The 24,238-nt window shown below is 38.2% G+C and overlaps 1 protein-coding gene across 1 annotated transcript in view; it reads right to left on the bottom strand.

The window, feature by feature from the left end:
- The window catches only part of rprd2b (regulation of nuclear pre-mRNA domain containing 2b), a 39,700-nt gene extending 16,953 nt beyond the window's left edge, over positions 1–22,747 (bottom strand). The window contains exon 1 of the mRNA XM_056257842.1: positions 22,506–22,747. Coding sequence (XP_056113817.1) covers positions 22,506–22,707 — 202 coding nt within the window. The 5' untranslated portion in view covers positions 22,708–22,747. The remainder of the gene's footprint in view (positions 1–22,505) is intronic.
- Between the last annotated feature and the right edge of the window lie 1,491 nt (positions 22,748–24,238).

Genomic DNA, 24,238 nt, shown 5'->3' with positions numbered 1-24,238 from the left:
CTCACTGTTGCGCTCCCTGGTTGTGGTATCACTATAGTTCTGGGCCATCATTTTTGACTTCACTGAAAGGGAGGAGAAAGTTTGAATGAATGAACACCAGTAAACTGATCTGCTACAACCCAGGCAACTAAACACAAAGTATTCCAATAGGAATGCACCGATACAAATGTCCTCGTACTCATAATAATGCTCCGATACCAATAACCAATACCACACAGTGGTGTACAGACAAAGAAACACTGACAACAGAGTATAATGGGGATAAAGAAGGGTTTATGAAATCTATCTGATTAGTGGAATATTAAACAAAACAAAGTAACGCATATAGCAGTGGATTGAGCGTGAAGTGGCACAGATGCCCGAGCTTGTTCAGCACGCATCCCTTTTTCACAGACATCAGTAAAAAGTTTGAAGTTCAATTGGATGTCAATGGCAAAGAAAGTAAAACGAGGCATGTATTGTTAACTGACGGTAAAGAGAGAGAGCGAGCGCACTTCTGTTGCATGCTCTTGGTTGCGGATCGTTCACTCAGCAAATGTGTCATTTGGATTAAAACTAAATGCAAGTAAAACATGAACTGTTACATGATTTATATAATGAGTGGTTTCCTGCATTATTACAGGACGTTTGCAGGTCAAGAACGCAAACATCCAAAGCGCACGATACTGTATTGAATTCTTTCACGTCTTGCACTTGAACGGTAGCCTGGTTAAAACCAGACCATTCTCAGTTGTAACTGAGTTATGGTCTGGCAAAGCGTCATAGACAAATCATTTCCAGAGGGGCGTCACCAACGGACGTCGCGGATAGACCTAAACCCAATCAGAGCGATGAAGGAGATGACGTATGCAGAGCGGCGGAGAAACATCTCCGAGTGTTGTTCTTTGCTCGGTTTTTAACAAAAAGGAAACGTTCAAATCGCTTAAAACAGACGCGAAAGATGATTCGAACAAGTGGTGTTCGACGGCGGCATCCATCTTTGTAATGTAGGCTACAAAATCTGCTTCAAAATCCCATGCGCTGTCGTCATCGTGTAAAGCCCGCCCCAACGTTTCTGATTGGTGCCTCGATTTCGGCGGATTGGAAATGGGCTTGAATGAGCTCTTTGCCAGACTAACTTTCAGAGCAAATCTAAATTTGCCGGAAGTTGTCTGGGTTTTCCCAGGCTACTTGAACGGACTAATTCACACAAAATTATGTAAAAACGCCCGTCTTGGCGAGTCTTCCAGTAAACATATAAAGATCCATCTATATTTAATTTATACTGTAATGAACATGCAGTGTTATTTCACATTTGATTTATTCAAATTCGGTACCTGAAAACTACATTTAGACCTACCTGAAAAAACCCAAAACACTTTATTTTATTACTGACTGCTTACTTGTCTTTAATAATGTTTTAAATTTACATTAATTAGGCAAGTAGTTTTTATAGTATCAAAATTGGAATAGAGAATTGTGATATTTGACTGGTATCTATTTGAACCACTGACACTATCCTTAGCACTGAACCTAAATATGCAGTGGTCTAGTAGATGAAAGATAAAATATGATTCTCATGAAACTTATTCAATTTTAGCAGGCTTAATTAAGCATGAAAATAAGTGAAGGAAATATATATATATTTGCTAAACAAACTAATCATATGATTCATAATCTTTTGGCCTCTCTACGCAATATATTTAAAAATTACAAATGCAGTGAAAACCCAGGTAGCGGTAAGTACCAAAAAGGAAAGTATCAGTATCGGACTTGTTCTGGAAAAAGTGGTATCGGTGCATCCCTATATTCCAACCTTGACTACGCTTACATGATGTGCACCAATAATGTGATTATTTCCAATAATCAGAGTAAGAACTTAATCGCATTAAAATGTTCACATTGGACAAGTAAACCTTTTCACTCCCGTTTTATGTCATTTTCATTATTCTGGTTATTTTTACCCCCATTAATCACATACCCTAATGAACAGCACAAAAGATTAACTCATATATAGTAGGTGAGGTACAGGCCACATTACGTCAAATGCAAAATTCGATTTTGACCATCAATATACTCCCAAAAATGATTGATCATCACGTCACGTCTGAGCACTCGTAGATACCACCCCTACTCAGCAATGCTATCAAACCAATCCAATGGCAACACAAATCCTACTAAAGTTATCAGAATGAGGTTGTAAATTACAGAAATTAGGATTTCATACAATTTATTTCAACTTCCTCTAATGACAACGTCATGTGATCCATCTGGATCATTACTCAACATAATGGTGCTTATTAACATCAACACCAAAATGACTGTTTGAAGCCACATTTTTCCATGTCAAATATATGCATTCACATGTATCCAAATAATCAGAATAATCAAGACTCTAACAAGATGTACGCGTAGTCTTTCAAAGTATACTCAATTTGACATACAAGTACGCAGGCAGTTGGAGCATGTGCTTTACGACAACTTGCATTACCAGTGCCTGTGCAATGTCATCTATGAGTTAAACCCCATACATACATCTGTATAATCTTTAAGGCAAGAATTTTACAAATGCAAGTACTGTCTAACCTCCTCGCACGATCTCTCATCCATGTAGCCATCCATTGTTGTTGCACACGTTTCTGTTTTTTCCATTTATTCAATTTTCTTCAACTAGCCTACCTTGTGAATCAAAGGCCCCGGGGCACCGTTGTGGAAAGCTTATAATTAGTGCAAAAGATGAAATGCGCATGTGCGATCTGCGTGTACAGCAGGGGTTCTCAACTCTTCAGGAAAGTGGACCTCGAGGGCCAGAGTTTAGTTCCAACTAGGGTTGTTGGTACCAAAATTTCAGTAGTCGGTACCAGTAGCAGTAATGTTTCGCTGTTTTTCTGTACCCGGAGCAAAAACTGTTGAATGAAGTATTCTGAAAAATGTTGTCCCATTTTGTCTCATCCATTGGTTATCACTGTCAATCATCGCAGTTTCAAAAAACACACCGCGAGCGGGCATGTCGGAGAATACGCGGACACGCGCTTCACACTGTGAGCGTGCTGCGGGCACCCAAAAGATTGTTTGACTATCAATAATCCCTAACATCACTCATTTTTTAAAACTATTTTATAGGTGAAAACAGACTTAAGGAACAGGCTCCAGGGGTACCATTTAGCAGCATATGCTCAGCATCAGGGGTGTTTGTTATTTGGACAGACCTGCCCCCACTGCTAAAAAAATCCTAAAAGAAACACTGTAACTCTTCTCATTTTAACTTTTCTGAAACATTAACCAAGATGGCCTAGTATTGTTGTTGATATGAGTCTGTGTTGTCTAGTATTTTCACCGTTTTCTTAAAGTTAACATAATCTGACTGAGGAATCTTAGACAAGTAAATATTGTTGTGGTCAAATGTAAGTATTTACAAAATACAAATGTCAAATGATACAAATACAAAAAATACAAATGTCTAGTATTTTTTTACCGTCAACACTGTGTCAAACTCTACCACCTGCCCAGTGCTAATATCAACACACTTCAAAGACACAAGTGGATTTCACTCTAATAAACAGATATGACTCAAATAATTGTGGACAGAAGACTAACCGTTTTACCAATTTAATAGGGGTGTAACGGTACACGTATTCGTATTGAACGGTTCGTTGGACCATTTTTCCTGCCGACCAAAATTTCGTTATTTCAAATGTAGGTGAGTCACGCGTGGCAAGCGCGCTCATAAGAGACGCTGGCGTGACCACAACATTGCCCAACATCAAATGGCAAATGTAATGTAAGCGGAACGAAACCACTTGTTATTGTGTGGTTGACGGACCGTTTATCAGTTTGGACCAACGCAGCGCGAGCTGATCTTAATCATCAGCACTGTTACTACACAGCGAAATCCAGGAAAGAAAGCATTTGAATTCGCCAGTGAAGTAATAACATCGCTGCGAGATCTAGTGAGAAACATTTGCATTTCTCCGTTATTAACGGATCAAACAGCGCTGACGTGGAAACCAGGAAGAAATATTGTGCCATGAATGAACTATCCAGTGTCCACAGATCAGCAACATTCACCATGGGTTTACTGTAGTAACCAGTGTTGGGGAAGCTACTTTGAAACTGTAGTTTGACAAGCTACAAGCTACTCATAAGTTAAAGTAGTTAAACTACAGTCAAGCTACCCTTTTGGAAAAGTATTTAGCTACACTACAAGTTGCGATCAAAAAGTAGCTAGCTACATTGAAACTACTTTTGCTTTTTTTTTAACAACATATATTATAAATAACTGAATAAGTGTCTAAGGAATGTTTTAAGTAAAATATTTAGTGTTTAAAACAATGCAATACAATTATGATTTTTATTGTTTTATTACACACAACACTCAAATATCTCAGACTGTCAAAAGTGCAAAATTGCAACAAATACAACATTGCAAGAACAAAATATACATCCAACGTAAATTGCATACAGACTTTTTCTCAAAAATACCGATTGTGAGATGGTTGCATTTTGGCAAGAAAATACATTGAACATCCGCTCACATGTGGCACTGACAATGCACGTTAAACTCGCTCACATGCAGTGATGGAGCTCGCAGAATTTACTGTGAAAGAAGAACCTGAATCACAAGCTGCTTGTGAGCACAGTTTGGTTCGCTCTGAAACCAGTCACAACAAATCTATACACCAATTTAATTAGATCAAAGCCTTTGTCGTGCGATAAAAAAACTAAGATTACATTTTTTGTTCAACTGAAACACGATGGCGCAAACTTTAGTTTAGTGGTCTTTTATGTTCATTACCAAACTGGCAGACAGATCATTGGCGGTTCAATGTAATTAAATTAGAAATAGAAATTTGATGTAACATAGAAAGCAACAAAGCAGGATAATTAATACATTTAAAATGGCCATTAATCACCTGTATGTGCGTCCTTAAATTTTTGCTTGAGGTCTTCTGTACGTCAGTGAACCGTTAGCCGCAAGATGCGTGATTAAACAACAGGTGGCGGTAATGGCAAAAAAATTAGTTTGTAATCTAACAAGAAGAAGAATATCCTTGCATCGCGCTGATTCGCGCAGGCTCAACAACACACAATGTAGCTTTTGCTCGCGCTACACCGCTACTTGCTGCAAAAAGTAGTTAGCTACTGTCAAGTCAAGTATAGCTCCATCATTGCTCAAAGTAAAAAAATATCATACTTTATGATGTTAGTTTTAATAAAAATATAATTAAAAAAATTAAATCAAGAAAATTTCTCTGGCATTTCTTTCTTTTTGCTGTATCGGAAACGTACCGAATCGTACCGAACCGAACCGTGACAAGTGTATCGTATCGAACCGTGAATTTTGTGAACCGTTACACCCCTACAATTTAATGTAACTACCAAGAACGATTACTATGATAATGATAAAGAAATAGTTTTAAAAATTGTTCTAAATTCAAAAGAATAGCAAAGTCCACACCATAACTATAACGATAATGACACAGAGTGAACAATATTGTTGGAATCAACCTCAAAATGATTATTTCCTGTTGATGACCGATAAAAACAAAAGCCAATCAGAATCAATCCTGCTGATAGAGTTCAAGCATTTAACGCAGCAGACGACAAAACTGCAGCTCACACTTACAGGTCCTTCTCAAAAAATTAGCATATTGTGATAAAGTTAATTATTTTCCATAATGTAATGATAAAAATTAAACTTTCATATATTTTAGATTCATTGCACACCAACTGAAATATTTCAGGTCTTTTATTGTTTTAATACTGATGATTTTGGCATACAGCTCATGAAAACCCAAAATTCCTGCCTCAAAAAATTAGCATATTTCATCCGACCAATAAAAGAAGTGTTTTTAATACAAAAAAAAAAGTCAACCTTCAAATAATTATGTTCAGTTATGCACTCAATAGTCAATACTTGGTCGGGAATCCTTTTGCAGAAATGACTGCTTCAATGCGGCGTGGCATGGAGGCAATCAGCCTGTGGCACTGCTGAGGTGTTATGGAGGCCCAGGATGCTTCGATAGCGGCCTTAAGCTCATCCAGAGTGTTGGGTCTTGCGTCTCTCAACTTTCTCTTCACAATATCCCACAGATTCTCTATGGGGTTCAGGTCAGGAGAGTTAGCAGGCCAATTGAGCACAGTGATACCATGGTCAGTAAACCATTTACCAGTGGTTTTGGCACTGTGAGCAGGTGCCAGGTCGTGCTGAAAAATGAAATCTTCATCTCCATAAAGCTTTTCAGCAGATGGAAGCATGAAGTGCTCCAAAATCTCCTGATAGCTAGCTGCATTGACCCTGCCCTTGATAAAACACAGTGCACCAACACCAGCAGCTGACATGGCACCCCAGACCATCACTGACTGTGGGTACTTGACACTGGACTTCAGGCATTTTGGCATTTCCTTCTCCCCAGTCTTCCTCCAGACTCTGGGACCGTGATTTCCGAATGACATGCAAAACTGAGCAACAGTCCAGTGCTGCTTCTCTGTAGCCCAGGTCAGGCGCTTCTGCCGCTGTTTCTGGTTCAAAAGTGGCTTGACCTGGGGAATGCGGCACCTAGTGTTGTCAAAAAACTCGGTACTTCGGTACCAAGTCGGTACTAAAAAAAATTAACGGTTACGGTACCAGCTTTTCTAGGTACCGAGTACCGGGTTAATCCGGTTCTTGATGCGCTGTCCGAAATGTGCAGAGTTGCGTCCTCTTCATAAAAACACTGAGACATGGCGACCGGCGGGGCTGCTAACGCGTTGGCTCTGAATCCACTTGTTGACAAGAAAGGAGGAAAGAGCCATATATGGAAATATGTTGAATTAGGCTAATGTCACGTTGCCATAAAGGGCCGTTCACACGTTCACATAGCACGTTTTTTGTGCGTGCAAATTTCAAATGTAGGCGCGCGGGAAGCGCGCTCAAAATAGAAGCGACGCGCGAGCTTGTTTTTCCAGGCGCGTCACTGTTTATGGTTGCATAGCGGAGACACGCGAGAGCCGGCGCTTGTGGAGAGGAGAAAGCGGTGCAAACTGCGCTCTCCGTGATGACGAGGAAGTATCAGCAAAGAATTAATTGATTTCTAGCCCTTGCATTGGAAATCAGCTACAGGGTTCTCAAGTTTTGAAGACAGGCAAGAGTGACATTTTTGGCAGTTTTGGATTAAATAAAAGTAGGCTACAGTTAAGTCAAATAAAACATGTTTTATCTCCTGTATAGTTTGGTAACACTACAATAAGATACCATTCATTAACATTACTTAATGTGTTAACATCAACACATTGAGTGAACAATATATTTTTACAACATTAATTAATGTTTGTGAATGTTATTTAATACAAACACTTGATTGTTCATGTTTGTTCACTTCATTCATTGTGCATTAAATAATGTTCACAGATAAAACGTTTGATTTTAAAAATGTATTAGTATATATTTAAATTAACCCCAAGGAGAATAATTGCTACAGTATTTAACTATGGTTTGTTGTTAGGTCATTTTATCTAATGTTATCTAACAAATAGAATCTTATTGTAAAGTGTTTTTAATACTACAGTTTCCATCTTTGTAACTGTGATATACACTTTAATATATGTAAATTTTATCTAAATTAAGCTTTGGTACCGAAATTGGTACCGAGAACCGTGGATTTTCACTGGTATTGGTACCGAATACTGAAATTTTGGTACCGTGACAACACTAGCGGCACCTGTAGCCCATTTCCTGCAGACGCCTGTGCATGGTGGCTCTGGATGTTTCTACTCCAGACTCAGTCCACTGCTTCCGCAGGTCCCCCAAGGTCTGGAATCGGTCCTTCTCCACAATCTTCCTCAGGGTCCGGTCACCTCTTCTCGTTGTGCAGCGTTTTTTGCCACACTTTTTCCTTCCCACAGACTTTCCACTGAGGTGCCTTGATACAGCACTCTGGGAACAGCCTATTTGTTCAGAAATTTCTTTCTGTCTTACCCTCTTGCTTGAGGGTGTCAATGATGGCCTTCTGGACAGCAGTCAGGTCGGCAGTCTTACCCATGATTGCGGTTTTGAGTAATGAAACAGGCTGGGAGTTTTTAAAAGCCTCAGGAATCTTTTGCAGGTGTTTAGAGTTAATTAGTTGATTCAGATGATTAGGTTAATAGCTCGTTTAGAGACCCTTTTTCATGATATGCTAATTTTTTGAGACAGGAATTTTGGGTTTTCATGAGCTGTATCCCAAAATCATAGGTATTAAAACAATAAAAGACCTGAAATATTTCAGTTGGTGTGCAATGAATCTAAAATATATGAAAGTTTAATTTTTATCATTACATTATGGAAAATAATGAACTTTATCACAATATGCTAATGTTTTGAGAAGGACCTGTATATTAAAAATAACAATATTGTCCATTGATGTGGATGCTAATGTAGTTATCGTTAGTTGTGAATGGGCCTTTAAAGATGTTTTTACTACTACTGTCAATCAAATTTGTATTAAAAATGTAATTGAATTAATTACATATTAAGCCGATTAATTCAGTGCAATAAAGCATGTCAATATTGGCTGAAAAAAAAAATGATATGAAAATAAGTTAAGTTAAAAGACATCACAATAATGTGGGAGATGAAATCACTGGATAGACAATTACAATTAGGGATGTTCATAATTGACCTTATTATATTAATGTAAAATACCAATAAAGTGAAATAAAGAATGAAAAATAAAAGGGCTAGTTATATAAGCCAAAACAAATAAATTCAAAGGGCACCTATTATGCCCCGTCTCTCACAAGATGTAAAATAAGTCTTTGATGTCCCCAGTAGGGATGGGCGATATATTATCGTTTGCGATATATCGTTAAAATTTTTCCTCACGATAAGAATTAGTCTTCCCGCGATAATAACGATAAAGCCTATGACGGGACACATTTGCAGCTCACGCGCATGGCGGAAGGCGGACGTGAAGCTGAGGTGAAGTTTATCGCTAAACGAGTAACTACCTCTACAATCTGGAACTGGTACACAGAGATTTTCATCCGCCCATCTCGCCGAACACTGACTGAGCGCTTGAGAGTGTCGCTCTCCGTCAAGTGATCCGTAAAGCCCACTAAATCAGTTCATCTCAATGAATACACAGTGTATTTGACGCGCAGTAAACACTGAGGCGCATGACGTGCTGTCACTGCTGAGAGCGCTCCGTGTTTCTCACGCACTCGATGATAGAGAGAGAGTCTTCCATACCACGCAGAATTGAAGTGTACATGACGTCTACATGTAAATTATATTATTTGTTGTATTTTCCTGTAAAAATAATGGAGTTCATTTGGAATTATTCAGCTTTGAGCAAGCAGAAACTAATGCGCAAACGCAGACGTGATGATATTCATGAACCCAGCTGCTCATAAATCCTTAGTGTGGTTTATATTGTTATTAGTATCAGAATTCGTAGTAGTATTAGTATAACTATTCGTTGTTAGATTTGTTATATTTCAAACTTGTAAATGATTTGAATTATTACTGTGTGATGTTTTTCAGTATAGTTGCACTATTTAAACATTATCTGCACTTTTACAGAAGAAACGTATGCAACTTTTCCATTTCTGCAAGGGATGGTGTTTACTGTTTTACTGTTTTTTTTTTATTATTATTTTATGTACGGTAATTGGTATTTTATAGGAGCCTATTTGGTGAAGGGTACATTTTACTTTGCATGCAGCTATCACTTGTAGCCAAAAACAGTGGTGAATATGGTATTGTATTTATATCGTCATTGATATCGTTATCGCAATAAATGCCAGAAAATATCGTGATATATTTTTAAGTCCATATTGCCCATCCCTAGTCCCCAGAGTGTGTATGTGAAGTTTTAGCTCAAAATATACCCAACAGATCATTTTTTACAGCATGTTTAAATTGCCACTTTTTGGGTCTGAGAAAAACTCGCCGTTTTAGTGTGTATCCCTGTAAATACAAATGAGCAGCTGCCGCTGCACAGGGGGCGGAGCCTCACGAGCTCACACTCAGTGTCAGGACAATCTAATTACACGGAAGGATAATATCAAAACAGAAACTCTCAGTGTTCCTTTCGACCCGGAGTCGGAGAATAATGCCTACAGAGCCAGAGAATATATGCTGTATTGAGATAGAACAGGTATAGTCTAGTTTAATTACAGTTAAAACTTATTTTTCATCATGCTTTTATCCACTATTAGTACAAGCCTGTTGTAGCAGACCGCCTCCCAATGATGGCCAAAAATATACTGATGAGTTTAAAGAAGTTTATTGTACATCACACACAAGTGTCAGTTTTTACTCCGGAAAATCACAGCAAGAGCTGAATAAAGACAGTATAAAGTGCACATTAAAGTCTTATCCATAAACTCTCTCTCCTGTTCATTATCATCAACATACACAGCGAAGTACACAAAACACTCGATACAACTAACAGTAAACAAACACACAGCTTTTCGGGGGTGTTTAATAAACTGGTAAACTTTATATCCGTAAAACGACTCATTTCTCTTCTCTTTCATTTCTGCCGTGAAGTCTATTTTTCTTATGGAATATTGTGGAGTTTATTATAAATTATTTATTCAAACAGCTTTTATTTATTTATCTATCCATGTTCCCTCATAATCTTTAATCGAAATAACTTCTCTTCTCTGATGATGTGTTTACTGGCGGGACAACCTGTCACTCACATGAGATCCACCAATAGCAAACAACAACCAAGAACCAACCAACCAATTTCCCATGGACAAAATCAAGTGCCACCACTCTACATTTGTTCTTGTTCCAGAAGCCGCTTCCCATTTGGATTAGTGGTCGACCGATATTGGTTTTTTTGATGGCCGATGTCGATGCTGATATCTTAGAGAGCAGGGTGGCCGATGGCCGATATTTTTATATATATACACTTCATATTTATTTTTAATCAATATTTAATAAATTAGAATGAAAAATCTTTCAAATAAACATGCTTATACTTTAGATGGCAACTTCTTGAATCTGCAATCCTATTACAGTATTTTTCACAAATAAAGTAATTGTTTAAATATATATGAATATGTGAATAAAAAGTAAACACACACTGTAACAGGGCACTCAGTAATCTGGTAATTTCGTGCGCACTGGTAATCGAATTTATTCAAATAAAGACAAGGTAACACATGAAGGATTTTAAGTATTTCGATCGCGTCTCCTGTGAAGCTGATCTTCTGTTCGCATTCACTCACTTCACACAGACCGACCGTCACTCACAGGAACACGTTTATGACGGCTACAAATGCACTCTTCACAAGATATCACAGCTGGATTCGATTAAATCTGCAAGGTTTTTGAAATTAAATGTTTATTAGATATTTAGAGATTTGTTTAGATGCGCATTTGCTGAATGTTGACGGTAAATGAGAAAGTATTTTAGTATGGAAGTAAAATAATGCCAAATGTTTTTGAAACTAAAAAGCCTGTTGAATTGCACTACTTGAAAAAAAAATATGCATTGCACTAACCATGCTTGCATTTATGCATTGTATTTTTAGGGATTGCATTTTTATGGGCTGAAATTCAGCATGGTGGAATATTTAAGCTGTGAATATTTAAATTCAAAACATTTCAAACACATTTTCATAATTAAAAATTCATTTTTTCATATTTCATATTTTACTTCCAAAATATTCAAACTGTTTAAAAATACAACCTATAATTATCAACAGGCAATTTTCGGTCATTGTTTTTCGCTTTGCAAATTCGCTTCCACAAATTCAGTGGTTCAAAATTCGACAGTAAATTCAATGTTGACATCCAGGAACGGCAGGAAAAGCAGTAGATTACCGAGCATAATCTCCATCTGCTGTTAGTCGACCTCACCAGCAGGGGGTGCAAGCGCGTGTTGTTGACGAAGACCAGAGCAACAGTTAGAGCAAGCCATTCATAAAAACTCATTTACAGCAATTTAAGTTGCTGGATGGAAAGTTATTTGTCAGATAGGAGACAATTAGTTTATTTTAATGGTAGTTTTTCAAACGTAAGAGTTGTGGAACATGGCGTGCCGCAAGGAAGTTGTCTTGGGCCTCTCCTCTATACAATCTTTACCAATGATCTTCCATCTGTTTTAGATAAGGCAAGCATTTCAATGTTTGCTGATGATTCCACTATATATTTAGCAGAAACTAATATTGGTGATTTGAATACAAAATTACAAAATGAGTTACAGTTAGTGGTGGATTGGATAAGGAGCAACAAACTGGTTCTTAATGTATCTAAAACTACCTGTTTACTGGTTGGAACTCCTTTTTCTTTACTTTCCAAACCGAAACTTGAACTTAGCATAGAGCAAAATTCTGTTGAGCAACGAGAAGAGGTCAAACTTTTGGGAGTGATGATTGATAATAGATTATGTTGGGACAGACATGTTCAGAAATTGTTAACTAAAATGGGTAATACTTTGTTATTAAAAGGTGTGCAAAACATTTTACACCACAGATTGTTAAACAAGTACTTCATGCCTTGTTTTTTTCACACCTTGATTATTATTCTGTGGTTTGGTCAAATACTTCATCAATTAATATAAAAAAAACTACAAGTGATTCAAAATAAAGCTGCACGTGTGGCTCTCTCATGTGGGTTTAGATCAAATGTTGACAAAATGCATGAAAACCTTTCATGGTTTAAAGTTAAAAATAGATTGGTGTATTCACTAATGGTATTTTTGTATAATGTTATAACAAACAAAACACCTTTTATTTTATATACAAGACTATCCTTTAGTATTGATACACATCATTATCCAACGAGGCATGCAGTAGGAGGTAGTTTTATTTTACCCAGAGTAAAAACTAAATCAATTCAACGTTCAGTTGGGTATAGAGCCATGTGTGAATGGAATTCTCTCCCAAAGACTATTACACAACAATATACTTTGTATGGTTTCAAAACTTTACTTAAGAAATATTACCTTGAAGATAATTAGATAGTTAGTATTAAATTAATATAAGGAGATACGGTTGTAGGATTCTTAGTGAGTTGGTTCTTGATATAGATCTATTCGGAATAGCAATTTTTAAAAAAAAATTTTTTTATTATGTTTTATTAATTTTTGGTTATCAATGGCATTAATTGTACAATATGTATTTTAAATGTGTAATGTCCTGTGCGTATAGTGTGTAATGTGATGTAATAAACTGTATTGTCACATGGAAGATTGTAGGACCCCAGGAAGAATAGCTTTTAGCTTATGCTGAAGCTAATGGGGATCCAAATAAAACAAACAAACAAACAAGTGTATTTGTGTATATTTTATCGTCATTATTATGTTATGTTTTATGTCAAATGCAGTGTCTTCACGGTTACTTTTCCTGTGTAGCCTACATGCATCTTTCTCTACCGTGAACGAGATTATAATGTTATTCCCCCGATGCTGATGTACAGATCCAATGTTACATTTAAGGTAGACATATTTCTCTTGGTTGTTTAGTTGCCTTAACGTTATATTGCGGAGATGCGCTGCATGCAGTAGCTACTAGGGTTCATACTCAATACTTCAGGAATCCCCTGCTGGACATATGAAAACGCTTAACGTAGCATAATGGACTAATACAGTGATATAAAAGACCAAACTAGCAGGCAAGCAGACTCAGAATATGAACTTAACGCACAAAGTTCATGCTGAGCGTTTCCCAGTGATATACTGGCATACAGTTGGCTTGGCATTGGAGATTCGCACATTTAGGGACCGTCTCAAAAGTTACATACGACATCGGTATACACGTTTCTAACTTCAATAACATTTGAAGAGAACGACTTGCAGTCATAAAACCGACTGTAAAGTGTTCATGTAGGTGTCAGGCATAATGCGCACCATTTAGATTTTTGATATTTATTCAAATAAATTGAAGTTTGCCATTGAAGTCAGAAACGTGTATACCAATGTTGTATGCAACTTTAGAGACGGTCCCTAAATGTGTGAATGTCAAGCTAATTTTACATTTAGTCATTTAGCAGACGTTTAGTTCATATTCTGAGTCCATCTGCTTGCCTGTAGCCCATATAGTACAGCCTACATCCCCAAGTTTGGTCTTTTATATCACTGTATTAGTCCATTAAGCTACGATATCCTTGAATATAATGAGGTATTGAGGGAAACCGATTATAATCCCGTTTATGGTAGAGAAAGCTGATAACATGTAGGCTACAGAGGGAAAGTACCAAGGAAAGTTATTGAATTAAACATAAACATAGCTTTTGTGTGTATATCATCTTTTCTGCATATATACTGACCCAGATAATCATCACAAAAACGTAATGCATGCTCAATTGCTGTAAATGAGTTTTCATGAATGAATGGCTTGCTCTAACGGTTGCTCTGGTCTTCGTCAACAACACGCGCTTGCACCCCCTGCTGGTGAGGTCGACTAACAGCAGAAGGAGAGTATGCTAGGTAATCTACTGCTTTTCCTGCCGTTTCTGGATGTCAACATTGAATTTACAAAGCGAAATAAAATGGACCGAAAATTGCCTGTTGAATATTATAGGTTGTATTTTTAAACAGTTTGAATATTTTGGAAGTGGAATATGGATTATTGAATTTGTAATAATGAAAATGTGTTTTGAATTGAAATATTCACAGCTTAAATATTCAACCATGCTGAATTTCAGCCCATAAAAATGCAAGCCCTAAAAATACAATGCATAAAATACAAGCAGGGTTAATGCAATGCATATTTTTTTTCAAGTAGTGCAATTCAACAGGCTTTTTTGGTTCAAAAACATTTGCCATTATTTTAACTCAATATTTTAGCCTGATTGTTTGCCTTATCTGTTACAATTAATATAAAAGCAAACGCTTTATTTCTTCGCATACCATTTACTTTCTTTGTTTACCAGTTCTGTCAAACAAAGTAATAGATGTGACTGACTGAGATCGTAAACTAATGAAGACAGACGGAGAATGTGAGTGAGCACTGTGTGATCAGGTGCTGTCGATCTCTTCTCAGCGCCGCCCGTCAAAATAAAAGTCCAGAGCGGCTTCAAAATAAAAGTCCCGCTTCCAGAACATCGGCCAATCAGAAAAACTGATCAGCTGATATTTAAAAAATGCCAAATATAGGCCTATATATAGGCCGTGGCGATATATCGGTCAACCACTACTTATAACAAACCTTTCATACATAACAAAATGTACTTATTAATATTTTAATAGGTTTAGTTATTGATATATAACTTGTACTAGGCGTAACTTGCGGGTGCCTGGTTTGTAGTAATGCGGGATGCAGACAGAGCCCTCTCTTTTCAAGAGAGCCTGAAGAGCTTGATCAGCTGGTTTAGGTGTGTTTGATTAGGGTTGGAACTAAACTCTGCAGGACAGTGGGTGTCCGGGAACAGGGTTGGAGACTAAGTGCTACAGAGTACAGTTACTGTATGGACAGACAGGTAGTTCAAATATGTGTATTTTAACACGTAAACAAAACATCGAGATGCATTGTTTGTGCGTCAAATACACGTTTATGCGTTTCATATGACAGTTGATGGGTATAGCAAACCAGACACATCCTTCTGTACTCGCATTCACAAGTTTAAGCAAAGGCGCAAATCCAAAATAGTGAATCCATTACCATACGTGCATAAGTTCAAGAATGACCACACTGCTGACGTGATCTTATTGCTAGCACTCCTTGCACACGTGGGTCATCATCGCATGCGCATAATCAACATATCTTATCAGCAAGGCATATCAGCATCATTTTTCATATCGAGCCGATGCCAATGGCTCATTTTAAGCCTTTATTGGGCTAATGCCGATGACATTCCGATAATATTGTGCATCCCTAATATTCCTGAAAGTTATGAGTTTTGACTTAAGATTACATGCGTCATAGGATTAGGGTTACAATGTTCACTTGTCACAATTCTATTAACAACATATTTATTCAGAAGTAAGCTCTGCTTTATATAACCATCATCAGTGGAACTAATGGAAATACAGTACATCTGCATAATTTAATCATGTCCTTCCATAGCATGTCACTTAAAAGACTCAATGTCCTTTTACCCAAAGTTGCCCATGCAGATTTCTCCCATGTTCAAGTTGGTCTCGCAAACTCACATGTGGTCCAAAAAAAGAAGCTAGGTTTGAAAGGGACTTTCATGCATCACTATTGACAATGAACCTTTTTTTGCCCATGAAGTTTCGCCAAAAATGTCACTAATGTAACAGCATATTAACAGCATCCTAGAACAGTGATGCAGCAAATAGGCTGCTCATTCAAGGATGTTCATTTATGGACAAAGCAATACACACTTTAAGTGCCTAAAATGCATGCACAGTTCAGTTAAATGATAAAGTTTGCCCTCTTTAACAATGTTGTTAAACTGAATGAAGCATTTTTTTTTGCTGAAATGACCACACCATTAACAACATAAGCGATCAGAGGCACGTGAAAGTTCATTACAGCATGAAGGTCCATTCAGACCAAGAACTATAACTAAAGATGGTCATTGTAATTTTGCCAAGACAGACATGTTCCTGGATTAACATCTTTTGTTGATCCTGAAACAATCCTGTCCAAAAACATAGTCCTAACACCATCCCTACTACTAAACCTATCCCTATCCATAACTTCTCCCTGAAATCAGAGGGAAATTATAGGTGGATATGAATGGTGTAACCTTTGTTGTAAGCTTAAACTTGACATTAACTGTAAACCTATCCATCTAATCTGATTGGTTGATTGGAATGTTGTTCCAGAATCAACAAGAATATTCATCCAGGAACATGTTCTACTTGGTGAAATCATGAAGAACTATGAATGGGAGAAAGAGCAACTTGCAATATGGCATAATAAATAAAAGAGCCAATCATCGATTGGAAAAGTCATTGCATCGCTGCAGCTGCCTTTAGAAGCTCCAGTTCCTATAGAAAGTCAATGTTCTGAGACACGCATGTAGGGCCCTATGATTTCCGCGATCACGGAATCGCGGACGGAATTACGGAATTGGCAAATTAACGCGGAATCTAGTGTTAACGCGGAATTTCGTGGAATTTTACATATTTGGATTGAAATTCTGTTTTTGTGTGGGAGAAGAACTTATGTCTGGTGAAAATGCAGACCGGGGGAAGCAAATCTGGGCGGGGCGACGCGACACAACAGCTCCAATAGGCTTTATGCCGAGCGTCACGTGACCAAGCCGGAAAACAGATCACATCGCTTCCGATTCAGGTCGCTTCATCATTTTTGCGGTTTTACTCAAGATAACTTAAAAGGAGCAAGCAAAAATGAGCATAACCAATGTCCCTCGCATGTGCAGATTGATATTTAAAAGTTTTTTTATTTTTCTTCTTCACACTAACGTTTAGATATTGAAACACCAATAACAAAGTGAACTTAGTAGGTTAGCTGATTACCATAGAAATCCATAGATATCGTAGTTCGTTCTTACGGCCGTTAACACTTTCTCTGACAAGCGGATGCAATTAGACCCGTTTTCCGGTTTGGTCACGTGACGCTCGGCATAAAGCCTATGACGGCATCAAAACAATGAAAGCATGGCGAAGCGGCTCTCCACGGCTCTGCTTTCCTCGGCGAAAAAGTTAAGAAACTCAACGCTATAAGCCCTCATTACCGAGCCGAGCAGTTCGCACGTGACTTTTATGCAGTCTTTCCCACACATAGACTAATTCGCGGCCACAAAATCAACTCCGGCCGCCACATATTGCGTTTCGTTCATTTTTTTAACGCTATTTAAAACACGCAGCGTATTCTTTCCGTTGTATTTCCTTTTCCCGCTCTCCCTCCGTCTCTCTATCACTCACGCGTCTCTCTCACATACACACCACGTCTGTCTATTGGCGCTTTTCCACTGCTGGTACGGCTCGGTTCGGCTCGGTACGGTTCGACTCGGCGCGGAACGGTTCGGCTCGCTTCGCTTTTCCACTGCGTGGTACGACTCGACTCGGTACGGCACGGTTCGGTTCGCTTTAGCTCGGTTGCTTTTCCACCGCAGTTAGTACCTTTTCAAAGTGGGTGGGACTGATCGTTATTTTGTCCCTACACTTGTAGGTCCGGTGATAGCCGTGTGCGGCTAAGAGCTGAGCTACTTCTTGGAACACTTTTTCATTCCGTTTTGCCCCATCCAGCTCTCGCTGGATCCGCTCCTCGGCAACCAACGAGAGGAACGTCTGCACCTCGTCCACTGACCACGATTCAGCCATTTCTTTTTAAAGTTTAAAAAACAGATGCTACCGCGTTGGCTGTTGTCTACTGGTTATTTAAATCTAGCGGGTTTAGTGTCCAATGACGCTGGTAGTGACGATTCTGTCTGACCAATCAGTGATCTGCAGTGTTTTTACGTCACATTTTAGTACCGGTACGGTACGCTTGGAACCTCAACAGACCAGGTACCATTTAAAGCGAGCCGAAGCGAGCCGTACCGTACCGGACCATGCAGTGGAAAAGCACCACAAGTGAGCCGTACCGAACCGAACCGTACCGTACTATGCAGTGGAAAAGCACCAAAGCGTGCCGTACCGAACCGAACCGTACCGTACTATGCAGTGGAAAAGCGCCAAAGCGTGCCGTACCGAACCGAACCGTACCGTACTATGCAGTGGAAAAGCGCCAAAGCGTGCCGTACCGAACCGAACCGTACCGTACTATGCAGTGGAAAAGCACCACAAGTGAGCCGTACCGAACCGAACCGTACCGTACTATGCAGTGGAAAAGCGCCAAAGCGTGCCGTACCGAACTGAACCGTACCGTACTATGCAGTGGAAAAGCACCACAAGTGAGCCGTACCGAACCGAACCGTACCGTACTATGCAGTGGAAAAGCGCCATATGAGGCGCAGGACTGGACAAAAGCGAAGCGAACTCCGCGAGCGACACTGGGCGAGAGAGAGACAGAGTGTGACTTATTTAAACTTTAAACTAATATTATTTATTTTACTGAACAGTTTAAAGCTCATAACCATATTTTGTTGTTACTTGAAGAGTGCAGTGTCATGTTGCATCATGCAGTATTTGTCCTGAAAAGGCTACTGAGTAAATGTCTGTAATTAAAGGTCATTCCTATTTTATCTGTATACATTTTAATCATTAACTTTAAAAGCACACTCTCTTTATGACTAAAATAACAGTAAAAAAAAATGAATTCCCAAAAATTCAAACGGAAAAAACGGAATTTGGGAAAAAATAAAATGGATTTCATAGGGCCCTACGCATGTGCATTGGCTGGTTATTAGGGCTGCACAATTAATCGAAATTAAACCACACGCGATTTGACAAAGGATGCGATTTTTTTTATGCGCGGCACGAAGCCAAATCAGTTTAAAGGGGCACTTGGCAACTATTTCAACTTAATAAAACCGTTTAGAAGTCATTTGAATGGTTTAATAACCTGTTCTGGAGAGAATGGTGACTTTCCCCACTCCCCCCAGGCGGAAAACCAACCTTGCAACATGGGGAATAATGTCCCGGTAAGTTGGAAATAGAAGTCTCGTGAGAAGCGAGAACGAGCGAGAAACACAAACTGCTTTAAGGCAATTCGACATAACTCTATGAAACGGTGTATGATGTATTACCCACTCGGTAGACATAGGCCTAGCTCCACACGATAAAGTTGGCCGGCTCCGATAATAACAAAAGCACATGAGCAGCGGTAGAAAGCGGGAGGAAAGTGCCGCGAGTGAGTTTTTTTATGACAGTGTTGTGTAAATATACGCCGCACAGCTGTAGGGGGAGCTCGATGAGAAAACATGCGACAACAAAAGTGAAAATCAATTTGATGTTTCCCCATTTAAAAAGATAGGAGCAGTACTTGCATGACTGGTAGGGCTGCATGATTAATTGCAACGAAACCGCAACGCGTTTTGCGATTTTTTTTATGCGCATAAAAAACAAATCGCAGCCTTTGCGATTTCAAAATGCGATTACATGGAAATTGCGATTAATCGTGCAGCCCTAATGACTGGAATACAGTAGATGCTCGAAAGGTATTTCAAAGATGGCCGCCGAGTGAAATGACTAGCCTTAAAGGGACTTTGGTAAAGACCTCATGTAGCCCCGCCCCTTTTCAGCGCTGTGCTCGTTGTGTTGCGTCTTCCGGTTTGTATTTCCACAGCATGATTTAAAATCTGCTTTAAACAACATTACAATGCTCATAAAAACTTCCGTTACCTCTACAATAATGACTTATTGACAGTGATGGCATAGAAATATTAGATGGCTGCTGGAATTATACAGTACGAGAGCAGCCTCTAGAGGCCAAATACAATTCTGTCACTGACGCCTCGTGCTGTTTGTTTTGACATGAGGCTGGGCACTGCATGGACACTTCAGATGTGGACATTAGACAACAAAATGGTAGCCTATGTTATAAAGTACACTACCGTACGTGCTTTCATATCATTACAAAGTAGCCTAATACATTTGTTGACTAGATGCTGCAATATTAAAGAACAGCAGTAGGTTTGCCATCAAGGCCGCTAATATTAGTAGTACCTCAAGCGGTTAAAAAAAATGTGACAAAAACACATGCAAGTCAGACCCAAGTGTTTACGGTCACGATTGTTACCATCTATTTGCATTAGTTTATATCCAGCTAGTCGCTTTTATCGTTATTCAGCAAAGTTGCATATTTAAAGCTAGAGTCATGAGAAGGCAAACTGCATCGTCATGCAGCCGACAGAAACATGTAAAACATTCAGAAATGTATTCGATATTTGTATCGTCACTGTAATATTTTGTTATTTTGATTAGATAATCAAGTGTTCTAAAATAGAAGCAAATGAAGTGTGAGAGTAGGCCTATACATACTACAACATAGGCTACATGTGTCTAATTGCAATAGTCATTATGTAAATATTTAAATATGGCCATCTTTAAGCATGACTGTTTGGATTTATTTGAAATGGTTACACTTTACAATAAGACTCCATTTGTAACATTAACTAAGGTTAACAAAAGTATTGTTCATTGTTAATTTCAACATTTAATAATACTTTTTTACATTTTAAAGTTGTCTCTTAACATTATACTAGTTAATAGGCTACACTATGAACTAACATGAATGATCAAGGTATAATTAATAGAATAATATGTTTTAATTTAAAAAAAGGCCTACAGTACATTTTCATGGTTCAGTACTGTTCTTCAATTTTTGCAATAAAGTTCAGCAACATTTTATGTTATGTTTGTTTTCATTCAGTATCCATCTTAAAAACGTATCGGCCAGAGTGGGCTACCATAGCTATCATTATATATAAAAAATAAATAAATAAAAAATAAAAACTATCGGTGGAGCTCTAATTTCTACATATACCAATTCATTTTATATTGAAATAAAGTGGTGTAACACCATTAAGAAAGAACTAACATGATCTAACAATGGATAAAAGTATGTTTATTTAAGTTAACATTAACCAAGATGAACAAATGTGTGAAAAAAGATATTCATTCATAAAGTCACAATACAGAATTTAGTGTAAATAATGCATGGAACCTTGTTATAAAGCGTTACAAAATCATAATCTCACTTCAAAAACCTAAAATTTTGAGTGCTCTGGGTCAATTTAAACATAACTTCAGGATTATTTAAACTGAAGTTCTGTGCAAACACTGACTGCAGGACAGTGAACAATAGCTAGATTTAAATCAAATATGACCTCTTGTTATTTGAAAAAGGTTGCAACCTTCAGATGAGTCAATGACAAGCATCCAACAGTAGAATCGCAAGGGTATGGAAATCCTAAGCTGACAAAATAATAAATAAAGAAAGGAAGAAATGTAAAAAAAAAAAATAATAATAATAATACATAGGCTAAATACATATACAAAGAAATTTAGTATTACTACTTTTATATCCTTATTTATATATGATTGTCCCCTTTTCCACATATATTTATTTACGTATATTTGTCTTCATTTATTTCAACATTTATTTGTCTGTATACTAATGATATACATGTTATGCTATACATAGATAATAAAATAAAATGTAAATACTCATTTATTTTGTGTTACATTTCTTTGTAGGCCTATATTTATTTAACATTTCGTCGCATATTTATTTATTCATTATTTTGTCAGCTTTGGAGTTCAATACAAGGGAAGTTGATTCGACCAGTCACTAGATATTCACACTCCCTTCACAATACTTCAAATTTCAAACCCAAAACAAACTGACATCTTGATTGCCTATCTGAACTCCACACTGACAGCGCTTGTTTATCTACGTGGGGCTCACGCTTCTGTAACTCTATTGAGTTTGCACCATTATGTTCATGCACAATGCTTCTCTAAAGTCTCTTAAAACCGGCTGAAGTGTGTCCAACTTTCTGTTTCAAATGCCCAGGCCTGCAGAGCGACCCTGCACTGAGCTTTACTGTAAAATCAACATTCATCTCAGCGTGCACGCGAGAAACGCCAGCGCGTTCAAATCAAACTGACATTTCTCAAACGCTGTGCATCGAAACACAAAATGCATTGTCATCGGGACAAGGTTTGCATTCAGATCCCGTTAGTGTTTGTGCTTGTGTGCGTTCATTAGCAACATTAGCAACTCACATCTCTTCAGCCACTTCATCCAGCAGCGCACGACTAGGCTGTGATGTTTCTTATTCTCGATGCACCACGAGGACAATCCCTGGATGGACTCCATCGTATTGGTGACTCCTTGAAATCGCCGGTCCAGCGATGACTCTAACGCGCCAGACGAACCGCGGCCACCGCTGTGACCAGAGCTGGCCGCTCCGGGTCCAGCCGCCATCTTCCCTTCACTGCCAGTGCAAGCAGAGCCGCATGGAGGATTTAATCACGAGTAATCCACCAGCAGAGGGCGCCGCTGCACATTACAAACCACCAGCAGAGGGCGCCGCTGCACATTTACAAACCACCAGCAGAGGGCGCCGCTGCACATTTACAAACCACCAGCATAGGGGGCCGCTACACATTTACAAACTACCAGCAGAGGGCCACATTGTTAAATAGCATTATATATTTTAAATCCTGTTTTCTTGAACAGAACTCAAGTAGCTAACATCTATGGCATACTTCCAACATGTTTCCGTGTTGATACAGCATTTAAAAGAAATAATAAGAAATAAAAAAACAAAGGGGATGAGAGTCTTATTCTAACATAAACAAGTCCAGCAGAAAGAAGTTTCAGGGCATTTCTGTCTGCCATACATTGAAGAGATTTTGCAAATAGCTTCAAATCATTCTTCCATCCGTTGAAATGGGGTTAAATCTATAAATATTTACATCTGTGTATAAAGTGTTTACCTAAAACAATCAGATTGTTTATTATCACAAATTCTAGGTTCTTATCATCTACAAACACTCAACTTTTTTTTACACTACAACTTTAATTGAGATCACATTCAAAGGGTGTAGAGTTATATCTTTAGAATTGTATCCAACTCTGAAATGAAAGCCAAAATTCATGTACAAATTCGCATGGGATAAAAACACGTTTATCGGATCTCACAAAATCCGTATAAATTGTTTTCCCAAAAAATCTCTCATGTAAAAAGCAATTTGATGGATAAATTTCATTCAAGATTTTAAATGTCTTTGGCCTTAGGAAAGATTGGGTAAGCTAAATATTGCTTCCTTATTATTACTTTTTTTATTATTTTTTGCCAAGTTACATAGTCCTGCAACAGACCTTATACCATCTTTGATTTTTAACGGGAATGAGAGCGAGGCTGTGATGGATACAGTTCATCTTTTTAGTGGGTTGTACTGTTATTTAACATGTTTTTGGATAATTCTGTTGATGAAACACTGCAAAAATATCTTTCCAAGAAATTTCAGTGGACAAACAAAACTCAAGACGACATGAGCTGTGGAAAATTATAAGTGATCTGCATGTCAATATCCATGGATCACTGAATCTTTGGTAAGTTGTAAGGAACACTATATCGAGTCCAACCTCGAATAATCGTTCGTTTTACTCGTGTTTTCGCAGTTTCCCATATTAAATCCAGTCACGCAGCAGCGCTTCTGCCACTCAGTCCGGCTGAGAGAGTGTGTTCCAGCAGGAAGGCGACGTCAATGCATTCCTTCCATTGTGCTATTGACAGTGCTGCGAAAACATCTCGGGTTACTCGCATAACTATGGTTCCCTGAGAGGAGCGAATGAGACATTGCATTGATAGCTGACACATTGGGCCAATGGCACTCAAGCATGGGAAGGCCCCGATCTTTCGACTGAGCTATAGCATACAACAAACACTTGGAAGGTTTTTACACTGCAGCTTACGCAATGTCTCGTTCTCTCATGGTTTCTTGAGTAA

Source organism: Rhinichthys klamathensis, unplaced genomic scaffold (genome assembly GCF_029890125.1).
Source record: "Rhinichthys klamathensis goyatoka isolate OS25496 unplaced genomic scaffold, OSU_Roscu_1.1 h1tg000006l_1, whole genome shotgun sequence".
NCBI classification, from domain to species: Eukaryota; Metazoa; Chordata; class Actinopteri; order Cypriniformes; family Leuciscidae; genus Rhinichthys; species Rhinichthys klamathensis.
This window is presented reverse-complemented; position numbering and strand designations above follow the sequence as displayed.